The sequence below is a fragment of the Pseudopipra pipra genome, chromosome 3 (assembly GCF_036250125.1).
Source record: "Pseudopipra pipra isolate bDixPip1 chromosome 3, bDixPip1.hap1, whole genome shotgun sequence".
Lineage (NCBI taxonomy): Eukaryota > Metazoa > Chordata > Aves > Passeriformes > Pipridae > Pseudopipra > Pseudopipra pipra.
Genome location: NC_087551.1, coordinates 97,512,779 through 97,534,162, shown reverse-complemented (window position 1 = coordinate 97,534,162; position 21,384 = coordinate 97,512,779). Strand labels below are relative to the sequence as shown.

Sequence of the window (21,384 nt, the reverse complement as noted above, 5' to 3'; positions counted from 1 at the left end):
AACATAGACATGAAAGAGGCTGAGGGCAGTCACACAATAGGTTCCTATCCTTTTAATGCATAATGTGTTCTTTTTGTAGTGTCACTGAAAGGCCTCATTAAAGTTATAGAAGTTTAAAACACTCGATAGATTTTTTCATTATTTTGTAATCTAATTTAAAATGTAAAGTTCAAACTGTATTACTCATTGAATTAGAAATTTCCCACGAGCACTTTAGATAATCCTCATCCATTAATCATATAAACACATGCTAGTGTACTTGTTGGAAGTATTTTTAACACAGCTTTTTCAGGTTTTTAATATATTCGTCATATTTTAAAAAAAACGTGACTAAATAAATTGAGATTGCTTTTTTATTTGAGATAACATCAAATAATTTAGGATTTATTTAAAAAATCAAACTGATTTCCATTGATTGTTGTGAGGGTAGGAACAAGTAATTATGTATATGACATACTTCAATCTAAAAAGTTTCTGCCCATTGAATAAGTCTTCATAAATGGTTAGCTTTAGCTAACTTTAGCTACTTCATTTTGGAGGCAAAACACACACATTTTAAATATTTTCACCATGGGTCAACAGTGAAGATATATAAAATGTGACAGTCTTTTTCTTGTGGTTAGAGTATGCATAGATGGAAAATTGAGACTTTTATGGGGGGGTTTTTGTTTGCTTGATTTTATTTTTTTTTTCCTTCTAAATATAACATAAACCATGGGCCAGAGTGGTAAGGGATGAGCAGCTGTGATTTGAGGCAATTCAATAAATTCACTTCCTGAATAAAGTTACCGTATACAAGTTTCCATCTGAGTTAAAACATTATCCAACCTTAGAAAAGAAAGCTTTGAGACTACTGATGAATTCCACCCAAAAAAGCAGGATTGAAGGTTATATAGATTTGCAGTATTGACTAGTTAGCATACTAGAGCACTTCAAAATTTTAAGAGCATTAAAATTCTTATAATGTGAAGTGCTCTTATAATTTTAAATCACTCTATACTGCAGATTTCCAAATTCTTATTACTTTAAAATTTCAGCAGCTCATCTATTATTAGTATGTTGGTTTAGAAAAGTGTTGCACTCCCTTTTTTTACTAAGTCTCAAAACCTTACTCTAACTGTATGGTAAAATTATCTAGGCCTTATGAATGATGTCCTTAAAAATGCAAAAACAATAGACCAACAAATCAAGCCACTCAATGACCTTGATAAGAACTTATCAGTTGAAGTAAAAATACAGACAAACTGTTTTATGTAAATTTTTCATATTTTTTTTAATATGGAAATTAAACAAACTAGAACACAGTTGGCTGTAACATTTTCCTTGCACTTATTATTACAAATATTTTTTGGAGCAATCTACTGTCAAGTAGCTAATTGACTACTTATTTCTCAATGCACACTAGCATGATAAGAACTGCAATTTACAGAGAAACCATATAAAACACTGCTAAAATTCTGCTCCTTTTCTCCATACCTAATCACAGAATCAAAAAGTCATTGAGGCTGGAAGGAACCTTTTGAGATAAGCTAGTCAAATCTTCCTGTTTAAGCAAGATCATCTACAGCAGGTTGCCCAGGAACCTCAATAGATTAGATAAATGGGCTGACAGGCACCTCAAAGTTCAACAGAGGAAATACAGACTCCTGCATCTGGGAAGGAATAACCCCAGGCACCACTACACACTAGCAAATGACTGGAAAGCAACTTGGCAGAGAAGGACCAGTGGGTCCTCATGGACACCAACTTGAACATGAGCCAGCAATGAAACCTCGATGAAAAAGCAACTAATGGCATCCTAGGATGCATTAAGCAGAGTATTTCCAGCAGGTCAAGAGAGATGATCCTTCCCCTCTGTTCAGCACTGGTGAGGCATCATCTGGAGTCCTGTGTGCAGGACTGGGCTCTTTAGTACAACAGAGACATGGACATATTGGAGAGAGCCCAGAGAAGGGACACAAAGATGATCAGAGTCTAGAGCACCTCTCCCATGAAGAAAGGTTGAGAGCTCTGGGACTGTTTAGCTTTGAGAAGAGAAGACTCGGGGGAAATTATCAATTTGTCTGAAGGAAGGGTGCAAAGATGGTGGAGCCAAGCTCTTTACAGTGGTGCCCAGTGACAGGACAAGAAGCAATGGACACCTACTAGAGGCTCCCAGCGAGCAGGTAAAGAGGCAATGAGGTAAAGAACAGTTACAACTTCATGCTTGAATCTAAGAAGGGGAGTGATATCTTTTTAAAGTTTTTCAATATTTGTGTTAGTTTGACAATAGAAGTTATTGCCAATATTCAATGTCTGATACTCTACAGTGGCTTAAAGAATTATCAGCTGAATTAATGGCACGATTTCAAATTGACCAATCAGTTTAAAATGTGGTTATGGCAGAGATTCTGTAAAGCAACTCTCATTGTTTCTATAAAAGAATGCAAGTGAGACCCAGGTAATCATTTGCCAGCTTTTGCCAATCATTTCCTGAATGGATGTTTTCTTCCATAGCTTTAAAATGTAAGAGGAAGCAATGTGTGTTACATCGCAGAAACTGTTATGACTGACTCTAGAGCTTCAACAATTCAAGCCTTAGCATATCATGGAAGGATAGGTCCATGGACATGACAAACTACTTCATTAACTGAGATCTAAAGGAAGGTGCTAACCTTACATGGTAGACATACAGCAATGGCCTTGGTGGCTGTACTTGCACCCATTTTTTTTGACCTGTCAGAAAGCAAATGAAGCTCTGAAAAGCATATTTGACTTGGTCTGGGGTAATGATCACTTGACACAGCAGCACTGACTAAGCACTTTCTGCTTGTTCCCTTGAAATATAAAATTTACCTTATATTTGGAGCTGCCTCGTATTCATGCTAGTGTAGTGACCTCGTAAAATCCTTGTTGCACTCAACACCAGTGTACTAGCCTCTTAAATTAATCTGAAAGCAGGTTTTGGTCTCTGGATTTAAAGGTGTAAATTAATGTAGCCATGGCTGAATGGAAAAAGGAATAAATTGTAAATAATAAAGAGAAGAAACATCTGAAAAATAGGTGGGTTTTTTTCTATTTTCTGATTCAGATGAAACTCCGAGTGGCTCAAATTAACATGCTGAAAAGCTGAAAAAACCCAAGAAAATGCATAATTTCTTCTAGCTATGAAAGGGTTAAGGTATCACCATAAGGAAAACAGTGGATTTTATACAGTAGGAATGGACAATGAAAAGCTTATTTCTCTGTCTGTATTATTTATCCAGTACCTTTATTTACAGAATCTGACTGTGCCTTTAAGCCCATAGTTCTGTAGAGGTTTTTCACATATGTTAACAACTCTTCAATAAATCTCAGTTTTATGTTTTTTTTACAGCATTATAAAAGAAAACAGAGAAAGTTCTAATGGACAGTATGTTCACAAGCATTACCAATGCATGTTCTTCCATCTTCTGCCAGCTTGTAAGGATCAGTATGGAGACATTTGTAGCTGCCTTCAGTGTTAATGCATGTAGAAGAAGGAGGGCATGGTAGATTAATTTTATTTTCACATTCATTGATATCTGCAAAATGAATACACACTGATCAATAATAATTACAAATTACAGAGGGATTACTAACTTCTCACCAACACCTTTCACAAGGATTCATAAATAAAAGGTATTGTACACTTTCAATGAGACATGGATACTGACAAAGATCCTTATTGATACTGCCAAAAGCTTAAAATGGCAATTGGCTGAATTTTCAAAACTGCAGACCTTAAATCTGAGAGCTCTTCTTGCATGTGTTTGTGTCCTAAGACTTTAGGTTCTTCCATAAACATTTTTCATCCTGTTCTCTATAGAGATAGTGGAAATAATAATGCTGGCAAAGTTCTATACACTTCTAGGAATGATTTTAAGGAGCCAAGATTTCAGGTTACCTTTGGTGACAAAATTTATAACAGTAATTTCTGATATCAATGCAAATATGTTTTTTCTAGATGTTATATGAATTCTGTAAAATTACAATATCCTGGGAAAATGATGAGCAGATGAACAATTATCCATTGGAAAATGTGAATAAACATATTGTTCTTGATGCCATTGAGACCTTTTTCTCTCATATTCTGGTTATATGATGAAATGGGAGACATTATGCAGTGCAGGAAGAAATTACTCAGGGAGGGATAGAAGGATTTCTTTTCCTTATTTCTGCACCTTTCTTTTTTCTATGCAATATTTATTCACATGACTGAATTCAGTTGACTAAAAATAGATGTCTGGTATTGTTTTAGTTAGTTTCCCATTGGTCCTGTTTATTTGACAGCTTGTTTAATGTCTCTGACCAATGGTCCTGGGAAGAACTGCAAGCCTCTATGTGGGCACCTAGCTAAGTCTTCAGTGTCTTCTCTTTTTGGTTATATTCCTTTCCTTTTCTACCACAATGTTTGATCTACTACTTCAAGCTAAGTAGTTGGTAGGAACGATTAACTGACTTTAGCATTGTAGCTAAGGGAATTCTATCACTGTAAATAGGATCAAGCCTGATTCTCTCAAATTTTAATACAAAACCGTAACTGTGTCCAATGCTAGCTATCAACTGAGACAGTCAAAAGACTAATCATACAAGGAATAATCTTAAACTTCAGAACCCTTAAGAAACAATAGCTTTTACAACACCAATTTGAAGCAAGAAAAGAATTTGTTGTTCAGGACGAAGGTATCTGAGCAAGTATTATTCCCTTCAAAATTACATTTTGGGTTAATGACCATTGCTTCATCATCTTCTGGGAAAGAGAACCTGTACAGCCTTTGCCTGCACTATAATCCAAACGTGCTCTTTCAGCTTCTGTAGGTCCATAGTCAATCTATTTGTTAACTAGCTAACTCTTTTCTTCATCACTAAATAGTGTCTGTCAGACCTTACCGGCCTACTGTACTACTCAAAGAGCAGTAGCTTGCTAAAGTAAAGTAAACAGAGTTATCTATCAGGAGTATGATAGCACTTAATATAAAGGAAGGTAGCATATTTTAGCACGAAACCACTTCCTGAAACAATAGAAATGATTTCTGTCAAAGTCGAAGTTAGTAAGCAGGAATTAACAGCTCTCAGAATCCTATGTTTTTGTCAGCAAGCCACTCTGTCTTTTCCAGAGCAGCATATAATTTTGAAACCATCTGCAGAAATGCTAAGCTCTATCCTCCTCATTATGTTGCTTGATTTACTCCTAATTTGCTGAACATTTAAAAGAATGGGAACACATTGCACAGACATGAGTGGAACAAAGTGCTTTCTACTGTAAAACTCAAGTAGCATCTGCATAAGTGGGTTTTGATGGTTTTCCTTTAATAACAGCATCACTTATTTAATATATGCAGCAGCTTGTTTTCCTACAGCAGATATACAATCTTTTGTTTACATTACTGAACATATTAAAAGAAACTAGGACAAAGAATGATTCACTCATTTAACTTATTTATTCAGTTCGCTGCCAGAACACCAATCTATTGAAAAGGTTTCATTATAATTCATTTAACAGCTTTATTTCTTTATATGGTACTTACGTGGGTGGAATTCAGTGGATAAATAGGATTTGAATAAAGGAAAGAGCTGCAAATTTCATTTGACTTTTTCCATACCAGGTATACAATTAGAATGAATAGCTTTCTATTCTGCTATCACAGAAATACCGATAAGCAGACTTTATTGCAGATCAGCTGCAGCGCTTGCATTCAAATTAATTTACCGCTATCCAGAATATATTCCTAAATATGGCCTTTTCAGGTTTAGTTTTCTCTCATGTTCTTATAAAGTAGAGCAGTTTGAGTATGAGTGTATATATATATGTATACATGTATTTGAGAGTATATACACACATACACACACTCCATTATAAGCACACAGATTTGAAATGTGAATAGAGAGAATTCATGCTTCATAGTGTGAAGAGTGAAAGTCTTGAAATATTTGCCACATTTTCTTTCCTTCTAACCTACTCTATTGAACAGTAAAAATGAGACGAAAAGGAAACAGAAGGTAAAAGAATGATTAAAATAACAGAAAAGTATTCCCATGAAAATGTACATGAAATGTTGAAATAAATTAGCTTTTTACTGATTTTTCACCTGCTCTGCTTTTGTACCTGCAGAAGTAATTAAATTCTGGCACGTCTTTTCACAGCTATTTGGGAGAGGGAGTTTGGACCTAAAGTAATTATTAATTCACGCAATTTCATTTATTCACTTCACAGTATTTTTTTTTCACTTTTACTTAAATTATTAACATGACACATGACCTAGTGGTGTGGAGCTCAATTTCTGTGTAGAGCATCCATTGAAACAATGCTAGGAAAATGACAACTGTCTGTCTGCTGTTGTGCTGAATGTAGGAGGAAGCAATGTATAATTCTGATTTACTCCTTTTTTTTCCCCTACTGGATGTTAATAGATTCTATTTTTGCTTAATTAGGTGATTTTTAGTGTCATTTTCCTACTAGCAATTTGATTGCTGAATTAGGATGGGTAGAGACTGAGATATGGAGTGCACTATGGAGCAAGGAGAGTTTCACATATCATACTATTGTACCTATAACCCCAGAAGGCTGACTACAAAAAAAGCATAGGAGTGAGTTCACTTCTGATGAGTGCTGCTGGACTTTAGGTTTTAGAAAATTTAGAAATAATAATAATAAAAAAGGATACCTATACAAATGGGAGCCTCAAAGTTCCATCCTTTACTTGTGCAGGTTAGTTGCTCTTCTCCTTGTAATTGAAATCCATAGTGACATGTATAAGTCACTGTAGTTTTTCCAAATTCTGAACAGTATACAAAATCACCATTTTCCACACTCTTTGGTGTTCCACATAGTTCCTCTACAAATAAAAAACCCCTGTATTACAGGCTTTTAAAAAATTACCACCTTACCCTTGCAAATGGACATTATTCTCCATTACTGTTATAAATTAACTTCAGTGAAATTTCTCATGTATTTTAAGGTGATCGAGACTTAAATTTTTCATTTCTGGAAAAGAATACCACGTTTGACCTATAACCCTTGTAAAAATAACATTCTGCAGAGCTTTTAGTTAATATTTTCTAAGAACTTCTGCCCTAACTATCAAAATGTCTGGTTATGTCACCAGCCATTTAAGTTGTCAGAATGAAGTTGGCAAATTGTGTCCTTTTTAACAGACGAATTTGAGAAAGGAGAGAAAGGTTGGCAATGTGCACTTTCAGACCAGAAAGCCGTATCCTGGACTGCATCAAAGGAGGTGTGACCAACAGGGGGAGGGAGGGAATTCTCCCCCTCTACTCTGCCGCGGTGAGACCTCATGTGGAATGCTGCATCTCCCCTCCCATCAGAAAAAAATGGTAACTGCTAGGTTACCTTCCTGATAAAATTCTTGCCAAGCTTCTAAATTCATTCCAGGTATATTGTTACAATGCTTAAAATCCTGTGGAAACTTTCCAAGTTGAAAGGCATCTGCTGGCACTTCAGTAATTCCTGTGTTGTCACAAATCACGCGGGACAATGAGTGTTTTTTGAGTTCATGCTTTTGAGCTTCTGTGAAAACATTATCATTTTCCCACCAAAATCTGGAAAGATTGATAGAAAATTTTTTGAAAAGATCAAATTGAAAGAGCTGCTTATTCTTTGTAAAAGCCAAAAAATAAGAATTACAGCAAAAAGTAGATAGATATAACAGTAATAAAAGTAAATACCATGGCCATACAGAACCAGTCCTGAAGAGGCTGGTGTGAATCTGATGTACTATTCAACTTAGATACTGTGTTAAAGACAGCTGGTTAAAACTACTAATTATTCATATTTGCAGAATTACTTTTCATTGATGAAACTAGGTCACAAAAAATGTTATGATCCTGAGAGAAAAACTTGAAAAAAATTTGGTTGAACTGGATGCTTACTCCTACACACAGGTACTTGCTGTTCACTCATAAATTAAAGGAGAATTGCAGGAGTAGCTATAATAGATATTCCCATACTATAGCTTTTGAATTCTGCTTGTAGTACTGAATGGTTGCTATGAAAACAGGTATTGCTGAATGCTTCTCTGGTTAATATAGAGTACTTAATTTTCTAAGAAACCTGTAGATATGCAGATTCATTATGGTAGAAAAACATAAGACAGTAATTATCCTTTTGATCTTAAAAAAGGTGAGCTAAAAGGACTGTCTGGAACAGACAGGAGCTGCTTTTCTTTGTAAGATCAGGAGTGTGGTGTCAAACAGAATAACCAGCTGGTGCTTAAAAGATGTATCTATTAAATGGTATACATTATATAAAATATATATGCATACACACAAATGTATATGTTTAAAGGTAAAAGGAAAGAAAACACTAGGGGGGAAAAAGGAAGATAAACATTTTGTACATAAAGACATTGCATTAATACTTCTGCAGAGTTTTATAGAACATCTGTATTAGACAGTGCTAAGCACTGCTAAACTTCCAAGATAGTTCTGTCTGGTAGTCAGGTCAATTAGGATTTTCCCAAATCCTAGGCAGGATTTGTGGTAATATTGCCTATATTGAAGGAGGAGGCAATCTACAGGACCAGTAGTGGAGCTAATGTCCCACAGCTCAGCAGCACTGTGACAAGAAATGCAGGAGAGGTGGAGGAGCTGGAGGGAGAAAAAAATAAAGAAGCCTTCCTCTTACACCTCACCTTCTCACTGTTCCCAAACTTCTCAGAGGATGCTGAAACTTCACTGACCATTCCCAGGCCCCTGGGAAGCTATTAAACACTTTTCTCCACTCAGCTCTCCTACACCTGTCATTTCCCCTTTCATGTGCATTATAATCTATTCTATTTTCATCACAAAATTCAGTTTTATGTACACTGCTGGGAAAGCTTGAGCAGAAAATGATTTTTAATCTGCTCAGCAGATAGGTGTTTACTCCAACAAAGGCTGCTCCATTCAATCTGTATCAGGAAGCCAAACCTCTATGCAAAGAATGACAAAACTTCAGAATTTTTGCCCAAATATTTCAAATCCTGAGATCAACAAAAAGATTCAGAGAAGGAAGAGATGGAAAAAGAAGGCTGATGGATTGGAAACAACTTGTTTCAGGTGATGTGGTTGAGTTTATGGCAGTGCTTGGGTTTAGTACACAGGAAAAAGAAATCCTTTTATACTTTGTCAGATTACTGACAAAAGATTTTAGGGCTATCAGAATGGAGTTCTGTCAGACAAAAACTCCACTTTGTCCTGATTTCTGATCTTAAAGAGTATGTTAGAAAAAATATTTTTAAATCTCTACTTACTGACCTGTCATTTAAGGTATGTAGTGTCACTGGTGGAGATACAGATAACACCCAATACTCTATGTGACCAGGCATTGCAATGAGTTTCAGACTTTTCCATTCTTATGCTTACTGTGCAACAACTATAACGTTGTCACATACTTCTAACTTCTCTTAGGTGGTTCCTTTGGTATTAATGACAGAAATACTATTTCAAATTTAAGTTACCTGCCACAAACTTTGTGGTAGAAACTTGTGGAATTCTTTCATTACTAGAATTCTCTTTTTCTCAACTAGGAGTTAACATATTCAATTATGCTTATGTTTATTTAATGACAGTAGTATTATAAGGCACAGAATAATAAGTAACAAGGGAACAAGACCGGAAGGACCTCCATAGATAGTCCTTCTCCAGATAGGGTCGAGTATGCCTGTACAATTCAGAGGACTTTCAACCATGTTTTTAACTCAGCTCAGTGGAATGTTTGTTGTCTATACAGTTTATGCTAATAAGATACCACCTTTATGAATAACATTGCTGTTTCCTGTGAGCTAATTAATTGACATTTTTTAAAGTTCAGATTTAAATTCTACCTCAGATGGTTATTTCCATAATGGTTTCTTTCCATAACAGTGACTGATAAGAGGAGTTTAAAGGTGAGTGTAAGGACCAGAGATACTTAAAACACCACTGCTAGCATGGTGTGAGCTGTTTAAATTAGTCTTCTCATGACATTCAAAATTATTGCCACGAGTACAAGACAGAAATGAAAAGACGGTGGGTTTATAATTGCTTCAGCAGCAGAGGCAAGATACAACTGCTTCTTACACCCTGTTGTGACCCGACACTGATTTCTCCTGCCTTCCAAGTGTGAAGAGTTGTCCCAGCACCAGATCCTGATGGCAGTTGTGCAGGGTTGGTTGAAGTGATATCCTATGCTCTGCCCAATGAGGCAATTCTGTGAGCATTCTGTAGTCCCAGTTCACTTGAGGCCAGGTATATGGTGTATCTATTATCCCCCTACAAAGCCTGAATTATAGGTTTTTCACATCCATTCTGACTTTGCTGCAGTTGTCAAAGAAAAAATTGAGGTTCTTCCAGTTCCTGAGCACAATGAAGGGGAGAATAAAACCTGCATAGCACTACATCTGTCCTCACAGAAGTTAGTGGTCTCTGCCACAATTAACATCTGGTGGCACCTTGCATTTTCAGCAGGCGTGCAAAGCTGGACACCTCAATACCATAGAAACAAACTCCATGTCATCTGGAATTGGGACTATGAAGAAGGAGCTAAGACAAAAATGTGGAAGGGGCATGATTTGTTTAAAGCATATTTAAGCTGCTATAAAATCTCCATTGCTATTGGTTTTTTTACACATGATTTTACTGCATGAATAAACTCACCGGTCACCATCCCTTAGTGCTTTCATCTGCTTTCCAATTATACACGCAAACAGGGGACCGGTTCTAGCACCTGGAATAAAGTCTTCTACCAGACCGCCAAGCCAAACATCAATATTGCTAGGATTATGGTACAATTCCATGATTTTTTCAGTGACATTGTGATTCATTATTACTGTATTCAGGTCAGTGTGAGTTTCCAGTTTTGGTAAACCACAGAATTCTCGCCATTCATTATAACCTGTAATAAAGGAAGATTAGTGATTGCTAAGCATGATATATAAAATTAATAAATTTATAAGCAATGGATTTTCACAACCTTAATCATAGTCATAAACAGTTATGTATAAAAAGAGGCCTATTATTATAAGTTGAATTGATCAGGGAAATCATGGCAGGATCTGAAACTGCAGGATATGCAATTGCTACATTGTTTTAATGAAGGAAAAATAAGTTTAAAATAATTCTCTCATATTTAAGCAATGATAATAGATGATAATAGGAAAACATGATAATAGCAGTATACACTGTGTCTTGAGATTTCTAGACTAGGAATGCAAGAGGCAGATGAAGAGTGGTCAAGAAGCAACCTGAATTAAGTTAGTAACTAAAGTATTTTACTAAAGAGAGTGTCTGTGGGCTCATGTCCAGCTTTCTGGAAAATAGATTTCTTTTACATTCAGAAAATCATAGAGTGGTTTGGGTTGGAAGGAACCTCCTAGTTCCAGGAGCTACTTGTTCATCTATGCAGGCCTCCTGGCATTTTTGCCTGGCTTTCTCTTTGTTTGGATGCATTGGTCCCAAGCTTAGATCTTGCATATTAACCAGCTTTCTTGGGCCCCTCTTCCCTCCAAGGCTTTATCCCATGGTACTCCACCAAGCTGATCCCTCAAGAGGCAAAAGTTTGCTTTCCTGAAAGCCAGGGTAGCAATCTTGCTGTGCTCCCTCCTTACAGTCCTAAAGATATTGAATTCCACCATTTTAGGGTCACTGCAGCCAAAGCTGCCTTTGAGCTTCATATTGGTAGCCAGCTCCTCTGCTCTCAGAAGCTGTGGCATACTTGTAAGAGTTTCTTACACTGAACAGTGAACATACTGTATTTTTTTAACAGCTGATGCAATCAAATTAAACTAAGCTCCAGCAGTCTTCCTCTAAGCAGGTATATCCATGGCCTGATGGGTTATTGCTCCTTCACTGTTAGTTCAATCTTACCCTGGTCTGACTGGAATAAAAAATTTAGGGCAAAGAAACAGGCACAAACGTGTAATATTTCTTAAAATGAAGTGTGTACCTAACTAAGCCATCTACACCACTTCTGGAGATAACTGTCAACACCTTCTATGGTTGGTAGAGTCAATGAGGTTGTGCCTAAGCTGACCTATCCCACAGGCTGAGGACAGCCTGATAATGGGAAGTAGCTGTTGCAGACAGAAACCCCACTGCTCTGGAGCTGCATCCAGCAAGAACAAACTTCAGGTACCTACACTGGGCACACCCCAATCCACTCACCAGTACTGTTCTATATTCCAGATTTACCAGATTGTTTTAATTTCAAAAGCTGTGGAATATTTTATGTCCATCAAAGTTAAAAATATTAGCAAATTACATTTTAAAAATACTTAAATTACTTTTCTGATTAGCAAAATTATTATTTATAATCTTATGATTACATTTCAAATATAAACAGTTATACTGCAGTTATCAGTTGGAAGAAAATTCAACAAAAGTCAGCAGACCTGGGAGTCCATGATCACGGCCACGCTGTAAATTTAATGATGCTAAATCAAGTGAACCATTATTTGACAATACAAAGAGTTTTTCTGTTAACTCCTCATTCAGTAGTTGATCTTGCACCTGCAGTTTTGCTGAATGTGCTAGAAGACCTCTTAGTAAAGGATCCAAACCTCCTTTAAACACAAAAATAATAGTATTACAGCATATATATATAAACCACTTTAACTTTTTTAAAAAATGTGAATGCATGTATGTTTCTATGTTTTCAAAACATTGTCCAGGCAGGCTTTTAGATTCAAACATATGCAAAAATCTCCTTTAGTTTAAAATATAAGTAATAGTGCTATGAATAACCTCCATCTTTTTCTTCAGAAAAGAATTTTCAACCTATTAATAAATTTATCCACAAAAAAAGATATGAAGCATCTTAATCATCAATCATCCTTCTATTGTCAGTCTACTAGACTGGTTTAATCTAGAGAGTAACATTTTTCTGATTCAGTCAACTATTTAATTCAGAATAACCATCCGAGTTTGAGTTACTACTCTGGAATCCATTCAACAACTTAAATAAATGATCTAATTAAATAAATGTTCCTATTCCTAATTCAAGATATGTAACTTTGAAAAAAAGTTACAATATTCTGAGGAGAAAAAAAACCCAAAGCCCAGAAACAGTTTAAATAAAACCATACCTTCTTTAATGAGCCTCCAAGGACTAAAGAAAACTTCATGCAAATGAAGGTTTGGGAGTTCGGGATCATCTAAATACTGTGCATTCAGTCGCCTTACTATTGGTTGGATTGTTGCATGACCAAAACGAAAAGCAGCTGTTGAAAATACATTAGAAACTGTAGGATTCACTGTGGGATCATAACCTGTATAAAGGCCGACATACATATTAAAAGCATCTGGACCAATGATTTTGGGAATGTAATCTCTTAAAGTAATAATCTGAAAGAAAAGAAAAAGAAACATCTTTCAACATTTCTATGGATGAATAGTAATGAATCCCAGGTGCTAAATACCTTTTTCTTCACTCAACTATGCCCAAGCATTTGTCATGACTAAGAGCAGTATTATCTGGTAAACAATATCAGTCTTATTTTTGCAGTAAGGAGACAAATGCCCAGAGAGAATCCATGGCACAGCTCAGAACAGTGCAATTATCAGGTCCCTGGTAGCTCCTACCATAAATGCAATAACACAGCCTCCTGAGCAGAGATTACCGGTGTTGCTCATTTACAATCTACGGGGGTAATCCAGCTCACAGGAGGTGTGCTGAGATTAAAAGTCTTGATTGTGATGGTGTAAATTATAATGCCCTTAAAAGTCACAATGAAAGCATGAAGGACTATCAAATCTTTCAAGAATGTTTGCTAATGTGAACAGATTGTATTTTCAGCCATATATTTGTGACACAAATCCTCTTTACTTATTATTTGGAATGGCCAGGCTTTAAGATACTGGTGCCTAGAATCCCCTTGTAGAAATTTTATACTAAGCTCAAACCAATTTATAGACCTCTAAAAAACTCATTTCAAAAATGAAAACAATGATAAACATCTTCTGTCAAATGCTTTTATAATGTAATAGTATTACAGTGGCATGGAAAAGCATATGAGTAATCATGGCAAAAGGAAAGACGGGAAAATGTTCTAATGTACCAAATAAAATGGAAGTGCATTATAGGTTAAAGATTATGCTGAACTCAATAAAGCAAAATGAGATAAATATGAAACATAATGAACTCAATAAAATACCTTATATATTCAATATAATATGCAATAAATATACAGACAAATGTACTTTGAACTTGATCTAGTGCATATTGAAAAGCTAACTGGCATAAAATGACCTTATAAAAAACTTGTATCTTTATTTTAGGCACAGTGAAGAGACAAGCCCACCTTTCCAGAATTTACTCACTTTTCTGAGAAGGTAGAGGTTTATGTTTTCAGGTTAGATTGTGCAGTGAACAAAATATTTAAAAGACAGTATGTTAGAATCCCTTTTATAGCCCTTTTAATGCAGCATATGAAACAAATAAAATTATTGCAAGAAATTAATACTGACACTGTCATTTGAGAAGTTAATCTTTTGCTACATTTGCAAAGGTTTTGCAAGACAGCAGTTCTAATTTTAGATGCATAGTTTTTACAGTCAAAGACTTTCAATAGGACTAGGTTAGTCATGGATACAAACATCCTGGTATGACTAATTTTTTGGCTCATTGTAAATCCCAGAGTTAAGCTGCTCGTAAAGGCCAGACTCCTTGAAGGAAAGGGCAACTCAGATTTTTCATTTGCTCCAGAGGCAACATCTTAATTTCTAGTTTCCTTCATAGGGAAAGAAGGGTTGCCATTTCAGGGTATGAAAAAAGGGGTCGTATGTCTATCCTGAGCTAGGATGGGCATCTGTTTGATGGAAATTCCCAATGGCTAAATGAGGCTCTATCAAAGAGAGTTGCAGGGTAAATTGTTACTAATACAGCAGAATATGATACTGCTACTGGAGTCTGCCAAAGAACCACACCTAAAATAGCATCGAGTATTTGTGCAGTCTCTGAATGTACCTTGCCCAAATTTGTCTGTGTGATGTCAAGGAGAGGCTCACTACAAGTTCTCATAACTGACACACATATAAGTTTTAAAGGAGGTATAAGCATCTGACAAACATCAAAATTATTTTTGTTACATTTCTTTTGCATGCAATCCTTGCTCTCAGAGAATGATATAAAAGGTTTATTTCCTTTCATATTTGGCATAAATAAGCCTAGTACTTTCTCACAGTAGAGAGTTCTTTCAACAAATGAGAATCTCCTGTGGAAACAAAGGAATGTGCTTGTCTCAAAATATGTCCATAAAATCAGAGACAGAAAGAGACTATACAGAAAAGAAATTGCAAACTAGTATAGTGAACTTCTCCATCTTTTATGACTTATTATGAGTGTATTTATGAATAATAAGTTAACTTTCAGGTATTTGCAGCAGCATAAGGAATGTGTGTGGATATAACGAGTCTGAACCTGCAAGGTAATGGGTGATCTTAACTTCTTGTGACATTTATGAGATTAGTGGTGATCCAAGCTCCTCCTAGGACACATTCATCACCTCATAGCATCAACTCCAAGCTCTACAGAGGCCACGAAGAAAACAATTTTAGTCAATAATGTGAATATTTCTATTGTCTCACGATGGTCATTGTTTCAACAGCAAAATTCAGTGAAAAATTATGACAAATAGGCACTGTGTTTTAAACAGAGATCCATATGCTCAGTGATTGCATGACTTTTGTAATCTATATGATCAGATAGTAACAGAGAGATTAAGAGCTTTTAAATGTTATTCATTTAGTCATATCAGAGAAAATAAAATGCTAATTTCTTAGCAATTCAGCAATATCATTGGATAAGTATCCAGACAGAAACAGCATCTGAGTGTCTTACAAGAGTGTCAGAAAAGGCCTGGTATACATTTTATATCATACCATGAATCCCATGTGCACTGTTTATAGCAAAAGTAACTGAATCCTGACCTGTAAACAAGATAATACTGCAAGTCAAACGGGCTTTTAGTGTTAAAGGCAACACTCTTCTCATTCAGAAGGCAGAATTACAAAAGGGATTCCCAAATGTCCTCACGAACTCAGTGAGTGTCCTGGCTGTGTTTGCCTCCAGGCTGAGCCACCTCCAACAGATGTCAGTCACACATTAAATATTTGGAAATAGGTTACATGATTTCTGATTATTTTTAGGAACTTTTTGTTTGTGCTAAAAGTTAATACAAATTAGGTGCAAAAGATACAGGAATTCATTTCACTTTGCATAAGGCTCAGTAGGCTTTCCTTGCCACAATGGTTTGAAAAGGAAAATGAAAAAAAGGCTGGAAGAGAGAATTTTATATATATATTCGTAAGAATCAGAAAACATGTCTAATATAAACATTCTTATGGACTTTTCTTCTGTATTTTCCCACATTTATTTCCTCTGCTGTCTCCTGTGTTGTGGTTTGAGACTCCTCAAAAATCCAATTTCCAAGTTCAAGGCCCCCCCCCCAATTTGCTTCAGTGTGAGAGGGTTTTCAGACAAAACACAGCTACTCAGCACTGGGGGAAGGGGAAAGTACTTACAAGGTTTATTTACATACATATATATAGGTAACAACTTAACTATCTCTTCTACAATGAAATAATATATTTACATTAGATTAAATTTCTCTTTTTCTTCAACAAGAGTCCAGGAAGAAAAGAGAAAAGTCCTTTTGTCACTTTTCAGGTCACATTTCCTTCAAATTAGTTTCTGTGGTATTAGTTAATGTCCTTTATTTTTAAGGCAGCAGATTTAAGTATTGCAGTCAGAATTCTTCTGTTCTTTGTGAAAATCCCAGTCTCGAGCCCGAGCCTTCAGGGGACTTCCTTAGAGACTTTCACTCCTCCTCCTCTCTGATGCTGCTGCATTTCAGGACTCCCTAAGAGTTTGGAAGTCCACCCCTCCTCTCTAGGAGGTCTCAGGGTTTTGAGAAAGTAATTCAGTCTTACCCCCAAAACAGTCTGTGTTGAGTTTTCTCTGCTTTGTTGCCAGCTCTCCCTCCTGCAGGAACATCTCTGCATCTCTCAGCCGGCTATGTGCCATCTCTGCTGCTTGTTGTCTCCTTTGGCTCTCGGCCACAGTTCTCTGTTCAGTGCAGCTCCACCGTCGCTTTCAGTGTCTTCTGCTGCCCACTCATAGTGGAGAAACTCCTCCAGCCTTTGACTACGGCACCTGATCTAGTTTTAACACTGTTCTGGGCTTCCACAGCCCCCAGCCAGGGGCTGGGGGGGCCTAGCCCCCAGCGGGGCTCCCGGCCCTTCTCCCCTTGTGGCCTAAAACACTTCTCCTCCAGCTACGTCATCTCCTTCTTTTCTGGTCTGTTATAATATGTTGATTTCAAAGGAGTGAAATGTAGCTTCTGATTGGCCCTGCACCCAGAAACACCACCCCCTTGGGGGTTACCACTTTCTAACTCCAGGGGAGAACACTTTTTTACCCTAGGACATCCTGTCAAGAATAGCCCTTGAAATTCGTGCATTAATACTTCATTGAGAACTTCACAGGCATTTTTACACAAGGAAGTTATTATTTATATAATACATGTGAGAAAGTAAGCATTTTGAACTCTATGTAAATATAGAGACATTTCTTTACAAAAAAATGCATCTGAAAAGGCTTCTTCAATAGACAAAATAGACATTGGAGAAGCCTGCACAAATATGGAGCTGAGTAGACAATGCCATGAAAACCAGAGCATTGAGGTGTCCAGACAAACTAAGCACTAGGACATTGCACTCAGGAGAGTGGAAAACAAAACAAACTAAACCTGTCAAATTCGAAGCCCAGGAATAAGTGGGAAGGAAAAAGTAACAAGTTGTCAAAAGCCACTCACAGAAACATATTTGGAGTTTTATGATCAGTTCTGTTCTAAGATATTCACTGCAATGTGTAGATAAGCAAACAAGCAACCAACCTGATGCAGAGCACCAACAATTTTTCGTGCTTCTTGGTAGACTGCCTCCGCGCTCCAGTGGCTGTTGATACGTTTGAGGGCTCGGGCCAGGCGGTTGTGTTCCCTCAGCCACAGCGTGTGCATAGCAGCCAGAGACGTGACCTCACTGGATCGACTGTCTCCGGCCAGAAAGCATTCAATCCTTTCCCCTTCACTTGCATTTGAGTCCTGTGCACAAGGTGATGGGATCCGGTCTGTAAAAGGCAGGTATTCCCGATGGTTATCGTAATATATAAGGTTTACTCTAAGAAGGCCTTCTTCACTTGTTAAATTCCTCAGTTTGTTTTCAACAGCAGGAGTACTGCCATAGACTGTAGAAGCATCAAGGAAAGAAGTTAAGCCATTGATCTGTTGTCTTGGATTTAGCACTGATATATTTCCAAAAAGATTATCATGATCACCAGTGCCGCACGCAGGAGATGAGCGGTAGAAGGGCAGGCAATCCATCCCTGTGGATAATGTATCATTGGTGGTGACCTGCATAAAAAATAAGGGCATTTTCTGAGGTGAGGAGAACAGCTGTGGTTGCTGAACTTAGGGCTTGTCTAAGTATTTGCATCCTCTCTCTCTCAGTTTTCCATTGTTCAGATCTCATCTACATATTCTAAATCCATAGAGATTGTTTTCCTTCTGATATAAACAAAGAGATGAACCTTAAGCAAAGCCAGAGATAAACCCCAAAACTTTTACTCTGTCATAAGCTACTGATGTCATACATCTACACCTAAATCAGTCTGGCTTCACAATCAAAATTCATCATAAAATGTATCAGAGTGAAGACATGAACATCTGGTCAAATTCTGTTCTACTGAACCGCAAGTGAAACAACAGGTTTACATGTATGCATAAAAACATAATGATGAGTTTCAATGTCTGCAGCAGCACGCCGTAAAAGCTTTGGTTCAATACTGAATTGTAATCCAGTTTCCTAACTAAAAAAGGAAGATGTGAGTATTCATCTGCTTTCTGCCAGTCACACCAAAATTCTTTTACCATATTATTTTACAGTGACAGCTGTCTTACAAGTATTAAATTCTGACTATATTTATAAAAAGCAAAAGCTGCATGTAGACTTTGCTAAATGAAAGACTGCCTAGTCCTTTATTGGTTTGATCCCCACACAGTTGAGACACCAAGGTCAAATTATGATCCAGCTTTTGTGTGGTAGTCAGCACAGATATAGCCTGAACCAGCCTGTCATTCGGTCAGTTATTCCAAATATAGGCAAAGGGCCTGAGAGAAACATGTGGGAATTACCAAATGAGATCTTGAGGCATAGATAAGAATATTAGGATAATACAGCCTAAACCAGTTTTGTCACAGAGGAACACTGAATATGGTATATGAATAACTTAACTGCTGTGGGGAGGGTAGCAGGAATGCTGGAGAAGGATAGAAAGGAAGAAGGAGGAAGGTTTCATTCACTTTGTGGGATATCCAAGAGGAAAACTCAGGCCATCAAGTTTATTTCAAAGGACAGAGTTCAAGACTAAAACAAAAGCTGCCATATTGCAAAATTACTAAAATCTGTGTTGTCCAATGCAGATTTGGCTTTACAAATTCTCTTTTTCTGGAAAGCACATTATTTCCAAATTCTGACAGTACTGCATCGCGCACCAACAATGACCCATAACAGCCTGTCCATTCCAAGAGTTTAAAAGTGATTAATGTCAATTAAAAAATTTGTAATAATTATGGAGTATGAGTTTCAGGGAATATGAATCTAGTGTTTTATCATTTAATCAACATGAAGTAGATACAAATAACACTAACTAAAGCTGCTCAAATATCCCAGAAAAAAATAATATTCAAAAATTTGAGCAAGAGAAAATAAATGTTTTGTACCGGCACCTGAGCTAACCCATCTTATTTGTATTCTATCTGCTTGCTTTTCATTTTTCAGAACTCTTTGGAAGGAGACAGTGAAAAGTGTATATGTTATATAAAGTGATGTAATTTCTTCTTCATTCTTCTAATAATATAGAGATCAGTCTGTGAAGATAGAACAGTCATTAATTTGGGGTTAACAGTAACAATGCAATTTTGGAATGAAATTAATTAGCTTCATATAATAACATTGTTACCTCATTTATTATACCAGGTAAAATTTTCATAATGCTGAGAATTCGTGTCAGTAGGAATTGATACCAACAAAGCATTTACATTAAGAAAGTGACTATTTTGTTTTACAACTTTTTTTGGTAAAGAAATTCTACTATTATTTCTTCATTGCCTAGATTTTAGCAAATCAAAGAATGTTATGTTTGAAGGAAATAATTTCTTTTTCTTTTTCCTTCTTTCACTGATTTTTGAAATCAATAATTTCTTTGCCTTGTGTTTTCTAATTAATATGTGTATCTGTTATTAAGTCTCTTGCTATTAGTGTGGCTTCTTTTTCCCTTTAGCTGATAATGTAAGCGGGCAGCTCATCTCATACTAGAAATACTTGAACTTGACAGCCACAGCATTGTATGTGTTTGTGTATCTCCTGCTTCTAGTCATCAGGAAAACCTGGAAGAATTCAGATATTATTGGGAAAAGAATGTAGGAGATGCCTTTACATTGTTAAACAGCAAGGTTCACACCAAAACCTATCAACAGTGAATGAAGCTCATACTGAATAATCTTTAGTTAACTGCCTCTGCAATTTCAATTCAAACCATTTTGGTCCCCAGTGGAGAAAACCAGCAGTAATGAACATTAAGGGACTGACAGAGCTGCATAATGCCATTCTTTCCCTTTTCATGGTATAAGTAGTGTGCAGCCAGCAGCTCAATGTGTAAATGAGAGGTTCCTTAGGTTATTATTCAAAACACATTAAAAATAACCTAAGTGGAAAAACCAGACCTTTTTCTGCTGAAATGGGTACAGAATCACCTTTTCCCCCCCAAACTAATGAATAATATTAATTTGATTCGGGGTTTTTTGCCTTCTAGATGGAAAAAACTCTCTACAAAACCCTTGTGGGCCACAATAGTTTTACTGTGTTGATTTAAATGCTTATTATATATGCATGGTCAAACCTGGTGATGGTGAAATTCTTTAATGTGTAGGAAAATGAAAGGCACTAATTGTTTAAGTGCATTGCAATATGTAAACTGTTATTTCAGTTAGAGAAAAATCTTTCTTATTGTTAATTTATTCTGTGGGAAATGACCTTTTTGCTGTAGACTTAAAAAAACCCCTAGCTTATGGTGTATGAAAGTTTCAAAAAGAGGAAAATATGAATGCTTATTTGTGGCCATGAAACTTGGAGGAGAGTCCATGACCTCATCTGACAGCAAGCTGCTGCTTCTGAAACAAAAAAGAAAAAGGCAAGGGCTCACTTTGCTGGTTGTTGAGTGCACACTGACTGATCTATTTGTAGCTGAGACAGTAACCTGTCATGTTACATGTCACCTTTTGCAAATCACATCACTTTTCTGTGACAGTTTCTTTTCCACCTTGTTGTATCTGAAGTAACTGAAAGCTTTTC

The 21,384-nt window shown here is 36.5% G+C and overlaps 1 protein-coding gene across 1 annotated transcript in view; it reads right to left on the bottom strand.

Annotated features, from left to right (window-relative positions):
* Positions 1–1,168: 1,168 nt before the first annotated feature.
* Positions 1,169–21,384, bottom strand: part of LOC135412059 (gamma-2-syntrophin-like) — a 298,003-nt gene continuing 277,787 nt past the window's right edge. Inside the window, exons 23-29 of the mRNA XM_064650434.1 lie at positions 17,871–18,386; positions 13,062–13,320; positions 12,369–12,539; positions 10,636–10,873; positions 7,352–7,560; positions 6,666–6,836; positions 1,169–3,542 (exon numbers count right to left, since the gene is read on the bottom strand). Coding sequence (XP_064506504.1) covers positions 3,382–3,542; positions 6,666–6,836; positions 7,352–7,560; positions 10,636–10,873; positions 12,369–12,539; positions 13,062–13,320; positions 17,871–18,386 — 1,725 coding nt within the window. The 3' untranslated portion in view covers positions 1,169–3,381. The remainder of the gene's footprint in view (positions 3,543–6,665; positions 6,837–7,351; positions 7,561–10,635; positions 10,874–12,368; positions 12,540–13,061; positions 13,321–17,870; positions 18,387–21,384) is intronic.